This window comes from Folsomia candida, unplaced genomic scaffold (assembly GCF_002217175.1).
Source record: "Folsomia candida strain VU population unplaced genomic scaffold, ASM221717v1 Fcan01_Sc005, whole genome shotgun sequence".
Lineage (NCBI taxonomy): Eukaryota > Metazoa > Arthropoda > Collembola > Entomobryomorpha > Isotomidae > Folsomia > Folsomia candida.
Genome location: NW_019091197.1, coordinates 1,385,909 through 1,398,733, shown reverse-complemented (window position 1 = coordinate 1,398,733; position 12,825 = coordinate 1,385,909). Strand labels below are relative to the sequence as shown.

Genomic DNA, 12,825 nt, shown 5'->3' with positions numbered 1-12,825 from the left:
AATAAAGAATGTCATCAAAATAGTGGAATTGTCATGAGAGGCTATCCTTCCCTCATATGTTAATTTTAGCATGCATGAATCATGTAGACAGACGTCGCTGTGAATGGTAAGCATAAAAATCCTCAGAGAATCCAATACATATTTATGGACGATCCCTTGGCACGAATCTTTACAGTGGCTGCGGAAGGTGTGGGGACACCTTGGGACATTACCAATTGCAGGATAGTGGAGGAAATACGTAATATTGGCGGACGATGGGGACATCGAATAACTGTGGGGGCAATGTCCTTCTGTCCCCACGCTTCCGGGGTCAGTTGTTCATGCGCACTATTTAGTCTGCATACATGACCGAGTTGGCAAACGGAGCTATATTTTCCATAATTTTACAATATGTATGTATTTAAAAATTATTCTTCCTTGATTATTTACCAACTACGTCAAACAGTCAAATTTTAATAATTGCGTGTTTGTCATTGATTTAGAATTTTCAATTTCCGCCAATTATCCATTCATTTTCAACTTCTGTATATAATTTTACTTTGATTTCCCTTAACGGATTACTAAATATATATATTTTCATATAAAGTTAGCTTAATTATATGCGTTTGCTTCTCAAAGCACAGTTACAAATTATATGTATGTGTGTAGGCATCATACGTATGTACTTATATTTAAACCGAGGCACAAAGATATCCTCTGTCGTAAAATATGCATACCACAAAAATATTTGTGTGCCTACAATTCTTGACAAATTACATTTCAATTTCGCTTGCGTGGGACTTTGCATAAAGAATGTGATCTATAATAGGGGCCAAAAGTCCTTCCCATGCTAACTTCGACATGCAGTGGATTTACAGATATATTTAACACAAAAGGGTGGCAAGGATCTACATTACACCAAAAAAATCTATCACGTACTCCATGCTTGTCCCTACTCAAGGCTGCTCTACCTTCGTAAATGTTATTGGCCAAAATAACCGTATTTACCAGCAACATAGAATTTCTAAAATGACCAGTTACCCGTGGAGAAAGTAAAAAATGGTTTCATAAAGGTTTCATAGAATGTCACAAAACAATTGGGTTGTGAATGAAGTACGCAAATTACTTGTCCGTATTTTGTCAAAGTTTTCAAAAACACTAAAATTTCCATGATATATATATACAACTAACGAAATTTAAACCAAATAGAATTGTACTCGTAGATAAATAAGTACCTAATAACTTTTACAGTGAAATCATGCTAAGCAACAAGTCGATTAAGGCTTTCACCCTGATCACTCAAATGTGTCGATACTTTGGAGCCGCACCCTTTTCCTATAGTTTCAAAACCCAGAGAATTTTCATTTCTAGGGAAGCCTCAAACAGGCAACGATCCAGGTTTCTTAATCAGCTTGCATTTTTAACTCATGTCCTCATTCAGACGATTCTTCTTCGATTTTATACCAAAGATGTCACTTTGATCAATTTCTGCCTAACGACGTTGCTCGCGATAACTCTTGTCACCCTGGTCTGGCTACCATCTGCACTTTATGGAAATGATTTTGTCTATTTTTTCAACTCGTTGTTACTCGTGACGGAGCAGTATCAAAGTAAGTTGCTCATTTTCAAAATATATTGCTAACAATGGGGACGCAAACCATGTTCAACCAAGATTAATTTTTAACCAACTTCGTTCAAAAACCAATTCTTTAGAAACAACATTTACTTTAGGACTTCTGCAGATGTGCAAAATTTAAAACGTTTTGATTATCACAAATTCGCGAAAAAGCTCGGCAAGGCAACTGCAATACGGAGAAAGTTCTGCTTAACCGAGCGTTTACACAAACTTTCGGCGCCCATAACATGCTGATTTTTTATCTGCGCCTGTGATGTGACACTAGAAGTGTTGATTTTAAAGAGTTAGTCTTTCAAACTTAGATGGTCAAAAAATAATCTGGATTGAACATGGTTTGAGTCCCCATTGAAAGTAAATCGATTTTCACCTGAGATTTTCCAAACTTATCGTCTTGCCCCTTAGGAAATTGGTACTCTCACATTCCCCCGGCGTCAAGTAGCCTCAATCGCTACATCACCGTATCCCTCTATACCTCTATCGCTGCCACTTTTACCGCCTGGATCTGTACGACGTGGATTTATCTCGTGTTTCCCACATTGCCAATATTCCCCACAGTTCTCCTCCCTCCATGTTTTCGTGACACCATACTCGTCTACTTGCTTGTGGGGGTGTGGTATTTCCGCTCAGTTCTCGTCATCTGGCTCGTTTTTCTCTTCCTCCTCTCGGTCGCCCTCGTCTTCACATTTTGCTTCAATCCCATGATCACGTCAGATTTCCGGGGTGACGTGACACAACCTAAATGCTCCCCTGAATTGCGGGAACCTTCAAATTTCACCCGAACTTATAGAACGATAGAAATCTTGCTGTCTTTAATATTGGAGAACTTCGGATACATTTTACTCCCAATTCAAGCCCTCGTTGGACAGTATGGGCTTGTTTGTAATTACGTTATCATTATGCAATGGGATCAGATGGGTGTGGCGTCAAAAGCGTTTATAATTAGTCAGATGATTATGGTTCAAGCAGCGTGGGTGTTATGCTTAACGTTTGGGGGGTGGATCAACTTTAATTCTATGAAGGTATTGAAGTCGTGGAAGTATTTGAAATTGAGCGGGAAGGAAGAGGTTAAGTATATGAGTAAGTTTAGGAAGTCGTGTAGACCTTTGTACTTAGGGTATCCGGGAGTTTTAAAAATTAGAAAGGTTACGGTGTTAAAATATTTTCAGGGTGTGACGAGGGGAACGTTTCGTATGTTGCTGGCGGTTAAGAATGCTTAATGAATTGAAAAATTATATTTTTAAGGTTAAGCTAATTTTAGCATACATATGTAGATCCTATGTATATACATACGTCATTGCAAATGGTAAGCATAAAAATTATCACACAATCCAGCGCATTCTTTATGTACGATACCGTAGGTACTTATCTTCAGCTCAACCTTTGTCCACCAGAAATGCATATGTACATAGCCATTTTTGATTCTTCACATTAAGGTCAATCTGGGCAAAAAATATTAAATTCTAGGAACAGATATGATGATGTAGCGGAAGCAAACTGTCAAAAATTCTGTATTGAAAATGAAACATTTTCAAAGCGTTTAAAATCGTCAAAACAAAATTTTTTACGACGTATTTTACTTTTGACCTTATAACCGTAGCGACACGACCAGTTGACCTTTAAGGTCTTTTAACGAACTCTTCTTAATTTTAAAATTAAACTCGATATCCTCAAAAACAACTCAAAACAAGGTTTCAAAAAACCGAAACCTCTCCAAAGTCCTCTACCTCGCCATTCTGACCACTTACACAAGCTCGTTCTTCACCGCTTGGCTGTACTTCGTCTTCCCGACAGCACCAATATTCCCCAATGGTCTCCTCCCCCTCTCCCTGCAGTCCAGCTGGCTCATCTACCTTTCCGTTGGGGTGTGCTACGTCCACTTCGTCGTCACCATCTGGTCCACCTTCCTCTTCAGTACGGCCCTCCTGCTAATCTCGGCTGCCTGCCTTGGACCAATGCTGACCACCGATTTTCGCGGGGATCTGGCCCCCTCGAAGTATCGAAGTTTAGCGGCACTTCGAAAACCCAAAAATCTCTCCGTGACATACCGCACTTTTCAGATTGCGCATCTCCTCTTTTTGGAAAATACGGGCTATATCGTCCTCTCAATCCAATTTTTGATCGGGCACTACGGAACGATCTGCAATTATGTCATCATTCTGGAATGGAGGGACATGGACGTGGCGACAAAGTTGTTTTTGATCACGCAATCCATCGTGGTTCAGGCGTCGTGGGTACTGTTTTTGTCCTTCGGGGCGTGGATGTTTGTCAATTCGGGAAAGATTTTGAGGTCGTGGAAATATTTGAAGTTGGCAGGGAGGGGGGAGATGAAGTATATGGGGAAGTTTAGAAAGTCGTGTAAACCGGTGTATTTTGGATACCCTGGGTTGCTCAGGGTGAAAAAGATCAGTGTACTGAAATATTTTCAGGGCGTGACGAGAGGCACATTTAGGGTGTTGTTGCTAACGCATAAGCGATGAGGTTTAGGATGAGGATGGTAATAGGGAACGGTGATATTTGGAGCTTGACATTTTTGTGGATTATTATTTTTTTAGTGTGAAAAATAATTTAATATATATGCATCTTGAATTTTACGAGCATTTACATCGTCAAATATTTAAATTAATTATCTAAATTAATGTGTCTGTGGTAATATGTAAATGAGCAGTAAAATTGTGTCCAAATTTCATATGTATATTTAACACAGCAACACAGTTGACACATTGACCCGGTTATCCCGTGAAGAAATATTTTCTTAAATGTCATTAACTAGTATCTACTTTAATCCTAAGACCTCTACACGCACGAAGTTCATGGAAATAAGCTATACTTAAATGGAATAGTTAACTTCTTTCATACTGCACCTCCCTATTTAAATTATGGTATGATTACATGAACAGTTTGAATTGCTTGGATGAAAAATAAAATTTTTCTTCATAAATACACAATCATGATAACATATTTTTTTGCATGTACGTACTTATCTAGCTGAACTGACGGAATTATCTTATTTAGTTTTGCATTTAAAGTGGCCACTTTAGCCCACACAGCAATCGTCGTAGCATTAAGGTCAAAAATAATCGTAAATACTGTTATTCTCTATGAAACTACATATTTACATGCACACTTGTTGCATAATTCGCTAAATTACCCTTACCCAATTGATGTCTAGCAGTAAAATATTTTGAAACTGTTCATTAGTTGCGTATGCACACTCTTAGGAATCCAGTATTAAACTAATACCAAGCGCTATTCAGAATGCCTCTACCAACGTGGTATCAGTAAGTAATACCGTGTGGTAATAGCTCTGTATCAAAGTTTTTACCATACATGTAGCAAATTTTTACGGACGAGCATAAGTGATTTTAATACCCAGCGGTAGCAAATTTAGCAAAGATAATATAAGCAATGCCTGTCTGACTATACCAGATTTCTAAGAGCGCATGTAATTCGAACGAATCCTATTATGCACTTATCCAAATAAATATGTACTTACACAATAAAAAAGTTTTGCCGGTTAACGTATTTACTGTCCTATTTCTGACCCTATTTCGCAACCAATTTCGAACCCGTGACTTTTCTAAACCAGTTTAAGCATTTCACGGTCGTCATTCTTTAAAAAGAATTCACTGCCGGCTTGACAATGTTGAGTAAGAAAGTTTTGCGAATTTTCTCCCTGATCATCACCCTAACTCGGGCCGCAGGTGCGACTCCTTTTTCCTGGAATGAGAAAACTGATCAGATTTACGTTACGAAAAAAGCCGTAAAAAAGGCGCAATTTTGGCTCATGGTGCATCTCGTTTTTCTTCTTCACGTCCTCTTGCGGACGTTGCATCTCCAATTTTACTTTGAGCATGATATCGCTACGATAAATTTCTGTCTCACTTTCCTCTTCAGCCTGATAATGCTGGTGCTTATGTATTTTCCTCAAGTAGTTTACTATGAGGAATTCGTGCAGTTTGTGAATAGTATGATTATCTTTTTAAGGAATTACGAAGGTAACTAACTAAATAATTAAGGGAAATTAGACAACCATAAATATATACATACCTAAACCAATTCTACGCGTGCAAAATTTACAAACTCCAATTCGAGCATAGTTAATAGTAATAGTCAATTTTCTCCGAGTATAGAATCTAACTAAATTTAAATCATACGCTGATGCAATTCCTACAGTTCTTGATAGCTTTGCAAAATTCGCAAGTTTTGTAAAATAATTTGACAAATTTTTATGTACAAAATAAAAAGACTAATTCAATCTGAGTAAAATTTGGATGTTAATCTTTAGGAATGTGCAAAATTTTGTAAAAGTTTGCGGAATGGGAATTTACTTAATTTGCAAAGTTAGCAAGGACTGCAAGAATTTACTCATTAAAATCAAGTTTTTAAATGCGCGGAACGCCTCAACATTAACGTACACCTCGATTTATAAAACTACATTAACATTCATTTATCTCCATTCACACTACACAATGTTAGAAAATATTTAGCATGCCTAATAACTAAAAGATTAACTTCCATTTAAACGTATTTCTCCTTATTTATTTGCTGATAGCCACCTGGTACCCGCACATCAATCCGGACCACACCCAGAGACACCGCTCCCTTCCAAATCTGTTGTATTCCTCCATCCTCAATCTCTACTCGGTCGCTGGTTGCCTCACATGGCTGTACTTTGCCTACCCGACGTCCGCCATCTTCCCGAATGGCGTCCTCCCACCGACCTGGCAATCCAGCTGGATTACTTATCTTGGCATCGGGTTCGTCTACATTCGTCTCGTGGTCATCATGGCGTCCATAATTCTCATGACGAACGCCATCACGATCATCTTGTCGTTCAGCTGCGCTCCGGTTTTGACGATCGACCTCCGTGGCGATTTGGCCCCGGAGAAGCACGAAAGTTTGAGCGGGCTTCGCCACCCGGGTAATTTGACGGTTGTGTACCGCATGGTCCAAATCTGTCATATCCTCCTGCTCGAAAATGTGGGGTATGTCGTCGTCTCGATTCAATTCTTAATCGGACAGTACGGACTGATCTGTAATTATGCAATTATTATGCATTGGGGTGACATGCAACTGCCCGCTAAAACGTTTCTGATCTCGCAGAATGTTTTGATTCAGTGTGGCTGGGTGTTGTACTTGTCGTTGGGCGCGTGGGTGTATACGAATTCGGTGAAGGTTTTGAAATCGTGGAAATATTTGAAGTTGGCGGGGAAGGGAGAGGTGAGGTATATGGGGAAGTTTAGAAAGTCGTGTAAGCCGGTGTATATTGGGTATCCGGGGTTGCTAAGGATTAGAAAGGTGAGTTTGTTGAAATATTTTCAGGGGGTGGTGAGGGGAACGTTTAGAGTTTTGTTGTTGGGGCACAGTGGATAATTTTGGGAAAGGTGAAAATGATTTTTCGTCCATAAGGTTACATGGGATGACGATTTGATGTGGCATAGATGTAATCTTAATGTACCCCAGATCAATGTCTTTCAATGCAAATTTCTAAGATAGTATAAGTTTGATGGTTTTGAAATAAAGGCAACTTTTTCTGTTTTAATGCATAGTTACTTTTTGGTACTACATAAAAAAAGTCTACTTAAAAAATTGCTAATTAATTTCGTATTTTTTTTACAATAAATTTGGTAAAACAATCTTAGGGTCGTCCATAAATTACGTTACCCGAGGGGCGAGGGGGTCTAAGGCTCCAATGATACATATTGTTCCTATGTTGCACATGTTAAACGAGGGTCTTGCGATCTTTGCGTTATATAAGGTATGAACGTTCCCTAATTTCTTAACATCATTTCGCAGGGTGCATATTTTCTAAATATTTATGATAGTATGTATACACATATATATATTTTTTACAAGTACCAAGAATTTGCACACTAAAATTCTGAATAATATATGCAAATAATTTTGGAGTCATTATAAGACCCATAAATTGTCGGATGAAAACACAAACGTCATGTCTGCATAAGGCCGTGACGTAGCTGCAAGCATTGCACGCGGGGTGTAAAAGATCCGAAAACCCCAACTGTAGTGATGGTAATTGTGAAATCCATACCCATATCTATCCATTTATGTATGCTGTCAATAATATGATTGGCAAAGTAGAGCAAAATTTGGTCGGATGCTTTTACATTTTCGTTGGACACAAAAATTAAACCCGTTGCCCATTGCATTATTGGCAAAATTATTAATTTCGGTTGGAATAAACTAAATTATCGTTGGATGGTATAAAATTGACCCTATGTAATATAAAAATAGACCATGTTTTGCCTGTACGTTTTCAATTTATTTGCCATTAACTCATCCAGATTTCCATACCCAACTAACATCTCCCTATTTAATACATACATATATTACTGCATAAATTTTTCAACACCATTGTCAATGCATTTTTTCAGCAAATTTTTCTAGCGTTGTGCAGCACTCTCCTCGCCGGCGCGAATGTGCTGATTCAACGAAGGGATGCATTTTGTTAATAAATATTTTTCATACGCGTTGAGCTGCGGTAACCCAAGATTTTTAGAGACTCCGTCCACCTAAAAGAAACAACTTTTCACGTTAACACGGAAACATATCAATAATTTTGCAGAGGATAAATTTCCTAAAATATTTATACCCCGAGTTCGATCGGATTGCTGAAATATTTGCACTCCGGCACCGCCACCGATTTGACGTAGGCACACTCCACGACTCCTTTCTCGCCAGAGACGACGGCTCTTAACAAGGCGTCGACAAAGTGATGAGCAGACCAGGCGATGGATAACGCCACGGTTCCAGAACCTTTCTTGGCAGCCACGATTTCAGCACCGGCTTCCTAATTAGCGAGATTGACAAGTAATAAATTTTTAAAGTCTTTTTTGCATGAAAATCGACTAAGTTATTTACATATTTTTTTGCATACCCGTATCTCATGCGTAATTAACTTGACTTGTTCATCGCTTAATTGAGGGTCTGGTTTACACTGGGATATAATTGGGATGATTGTACTCCCAGAGTGACCCCCGACGACGGGACAATTGATATCGGAAGTTTGCCATCCCTGTGTTTGCCAATTATGCGCATACATTCGTCAATTGTGAATTTTTTGCATGCAATTTGAGATTTTTATGTTTGACGATGCAAATAATTCAAATCCTACTTATGTACCTTTTCTTTTGCGATATAAGCTCCAGCTCGCATCGCATCGAGATTACTAATCCCAAGAATTTTAGCCTCATTAAGAACTCCAGCGCTTTTAAAGATTTCGCAGAATAGTGGAACAGTGCTGTTTATCTATAAAAAAAAATCAGACGAAAAAATTGTCATTTAGTTTTCTCAGAACAGAAAATTTCTGCCAAATTCCAAACTTTTTTTGACCTAGGAATTAGTCAAAATAGTTATCAAAATTTATGATCAGTTTATTTTTTTAATTACTTCGGACTTACCGGGTTCGTCACTATGCAGTAAATCGCGCCAGGATTCATAACCGCGCAAGATTTCGCTAACTCCTTGACCACTTTAGAATTCAGTTTGAACTGTTCTTCCCTCGTGACTCCGGCCTTTCTCGGCGATCCGGCCGCGCACAGAACAATTTTCGCGTCTTTCAACGCCCCCATTATTTCACCCGGACCGAACGCAGTCACTTTGTCGCAGGATGTCGGAACATGACCCAAATCTGCAGCCACACCCTGCGGATGGACTACGTCGTACAAGGCCAACTCTTCCACGAGCGGGTTCATCTTTAAAAGCAGGGACAGTGGTTGTCCGATACTCCCATTTGCACCGAGAACGGCGACCTTGGCATGCTAATTTAAAAAAATTTAAAAATTAAAAATTTTTAAAGAATTTAAAAATTGTTGATTTTTTTTACCTTGCCCGTTGAACTAAATAATCTCAATCCGGAGACATTACTATATTTAATATGTTTTAATTTTACTACAATAGCTCCAAACCTTGAGCAGTTCATTGTTATTAACTTGGAAAATTGGCAGGGTATTTTTTATGCAAAAAATATTTTATTTAAGCTTTAGAGGGCAAGCTAGAGGACGTAAATAAGTGGAAGGTAAAAGGTTTAGTTTAAAAGAACTGGGTGTGTTGTGGAGGTGTGGATGGCATGTTTTGTGGGTGCAAATGTAAGTGTTAATCTTGTTCAATTACCACCTTCGAAGAATATCACGCTCAATTCTGGCTAAGCCAGGATAAGTTATTACAGAACACCATAGGTATTTACATACGTAAAATAAAGTTGGACACAAGACAGAATTCTGGACATTTAGCCAGTTGTTTATGCATGTTTATTTATGTATTCAATTAGCAAGTCACTGTTCACATTTTCACAAGACATGTTATTGGCTTAAATTGTTCCTTCCTATTTCAGAAATAAATAAAATACTAACTTGAAATATTCACGTTGTCATCACATAATTCATAATGAAGCGATATAAACATGTAACTAAACATCGTTGCCATGCGTACGTACGTATGTATATATCTGTACATATATACATAAGTAGATGTAGATACGTACATTCCATACATATATCATTGTATCATACATACTACATATGTGTGTACATAAATAAATATTTCGAATCATTATTGCATACCATGGTATGCATCGTATGCATACTAATCTCAAGTTTCATGACAAATCCGACGTCTTGGATCACGGATGGATACCTTTCAGTACATACAAGTTGAAAGCTGCAATTGTTTTCATGAACAGAACAAACTTGTAATTTTGCAAGCTGCAAAATAAATTGCGAAACAGGAAACGAAATTGTTCTACTACAATTATGTACGTATATGTGTACATATGTTCAAAATTACTGCATACATATTTTTCCAGGATCCTTTATATTTATGTACATGAATATGTATTTAGAAATGAATGAAATGATACATATTTATCCTTATTGTATAATTATTGCCATAACATTAACCGTGTAAATCTTTGTTGGGTTGTGTGTGAAATTATCAGTAACTGTCTAAGGATTTAGACTAAATCGTTTAGTATCACCAGTTTAACTATTTACGAAGGAAGTGCATAAGTACATATTCTGTGATATAAATTATCTTACCAATATGTTTACCTAGGTTTGTTTTCTCCGGAATCATTACTCATTAATTTTCAGACTATAATTTACATATTCATTTCAAACAAAATCATACCAAATAAGTTAGACTTTGTCAACCTTACTTACATATTTAACTAAAACATGAGGGTATTTGCATATATGTAAATATTGAGGACATGTTTTCACCTCGCACCTGGGGGTACATGTTTATTTAGTCCATGTTACCGTAGCTCTTGTATTGAACATCAGATATCCGTATAAATGTCGAACATTTATCGTGGCGTGTAAAATTATTAATTGAATATGTGCCACTAGAATATTGAAATAAATAAGCCAGACAAAAGATAAGTCAATGCAAATGTTAAGCTATATCCAACCGTATTTAACCTTGAATTTGAAAAGTACCTAGCATATGCATTTGCAGTTAAATACAAAATCAAGCATTCCTTCAACAAACTTCATCCAAATACATTTCCTTTTAAAATGCTTAAAAAAGATATCACTCTGGTAAAACGAAACATAAAATATGGCGGATACTTTGTCTGTCTGCCAATCAAATGGGATAAGCAACATGGAAAAGTTTTTATATTCCCAGGAGCACAGAAACTTATAATTTTGTCTCTGGCCTTAAATTTTTGTGTTACGCTTTGTCGCCTACTTTCCACAATGACCAGCTCATCCGGTTTACTTGATCGAGCGCAGGCTGGCATCGGAGCTACAGCCTTTGCGTTAAGCTTCCTGATACGATTCGACATTCCGATCGACCACGTGCCCGTTCAACTGGTAAATCTTCTGCTTAAAGGAAATGGACAATCTGGTAAGAAAACAATTGTAAATTTATCTTTGCGATATAAAAATATGTACAACCTGTTAGAAATTTGGTATGGTTACTTATGTATGTACATACTTATGTAGGGATTAGTTTCTCAGCATTTAAGTTTTTACCGCTTGGTATTAAATGGTATACGGAAGTAACCCCATTCCTCTGGCCATTTACCCCGCATTGGTCATCGACTCCATCTCATAAAAATCTCCCGCCCGGGATATTAAATTATACCTCTTCGTAGACATTTGCCACCAACATGGTAAAGCTTTAATACTGAGCATTAAATTACTTTGGTGGTCATATATGAATACCGGCATACTATTTTATTACCGGATTTATAAGAGTATATTGCGTATTTTTTAGGTTCTCCTCGAAAGGATTCTAAGTTCCAGATGTGCCTCCGATTTTTATACTTATCCGCCGAAGCAACCGGTTTTTTAATTGCTGCGATATTGGCAGCTCTTACGATGATCTCGCCATGTCAGCCGATCTTGTTAAGTCGTCTTTTCTGCACGAAGGGAAACTTTCTTGGCGCAAAATCTCACTGCATAACTCAATCATTTTTAGCTATTGTTGAAATTGCATCATTTCTACACCTTGAAATAAGCTCAGTTTATTACTTAGCAACCGTGTTACTGCAAGGTATCTCGTTCTTGTGGAGTTCATGTAACGATTTTGTGGCTAGTGATGAAACAGCAAAGGATAATTTCGCCTCATTTTCGAAATACAGAGAGCTCAAAGTTTTCGAGAAATTGCTGAATTCTTGCACAAAATCGAGGATATTGCTCACTATAGCGCTTTTAGCTCCAGCCATCCAAATTTTATTGGGTGTCATTTCCATAAAATTATTTCAATCGGGAAATACCAGAAAAATTGAGGCTTTTCTGTTCACATGGGCTTACATTTTGGTCCTCATTTTTACAATGTTTTTGTTTTCTGCGGCTGCTCAAATCAATAATTTGAGCAGAAATTGGATTTCTGTATTCAAGAGGAAGTGTCGCAACAGGGTGGAGCGAAGGATGCATAAATCTTTGATGTCGTTAAGGTTGGAATTTGGGAATAATTTTGTTGAGGCGTTAACACCGATTGTGGTGCAGGAATTCTGCGTGAGACAAACAGTTACGTCTCTTCTCATTACAGTGTAGAGATTCGATTATAAACGTTGTCACAATAAGTAAAGTTTAAAAACGCCAATGTTTCACAATCAAGGCACAAAGTTAAACGCAATTGATATTACCATTGCATGGCTTTTAGACAATAGATATTTTTATTAAGTACTGTAAACATAACATATACATATTTATACTTAATTCTCAAATGAAACGATATAC

At 37.6% G+C, this 12,825-nt stretch overlaps 1 protein-coding gene across 1 annotated transcript; it reads right to left on the bottom strand.

Moving 5' to 3' along the window:
• Window positions 1–7,876: 7,876 nt before the first annotated feature.
• On the bottom strand, window positions 7,877–9,688 carry LOC110849775 (malate dehydrogenase, mitochondrial). The gene is made up of 6 exons (XM_022097220.2): window positions 9,462–9,688; window positions 9,037–9,396; window positions 8,759–8,884; window positions 8,514–8,651; window positions 8,229–8,426; window positions 7,877–8,148 (listed from the first exon to the last, which is right to left on the bottom strand). Exons 1-6 carry the CDS (start codon window positions 9,555–9,557, stop codon window positions 8,020–8,022), a joined length of 1,047 nt encoding a protein of 348 aa, XP_021952912.1. The 5' UTR covers window positions 9,558–9,688; the 3' UTR covers window positions 7,877–8,019.
• Window positions 9,689–12,825: the final 3,137 nt, after the last annotated feature.

Coding starts and splice junctions, on each gene's coding strand:
- LOC110849775 (XM_022097220.2), bottom strand. CDS start 9,557: ATGAACTGCTCAAGGTTTGGAGCTATTGTAGTAAAATTAAAACATATT. Junction 8,885..9,036: donor ACTGCATAGTGACGAACCCG/GTAAGTCCGAAG, acceptor TTTTTTTTATAG/ATAAACAGCACTGTTCCACT. Junction 8,149..8,228: donor GCAATCCGATCGAACTCGGG/GTATAAATATTT, acceptor TGTTTCTTTTAG/GTGGACGGAGTCTCTAAAAA.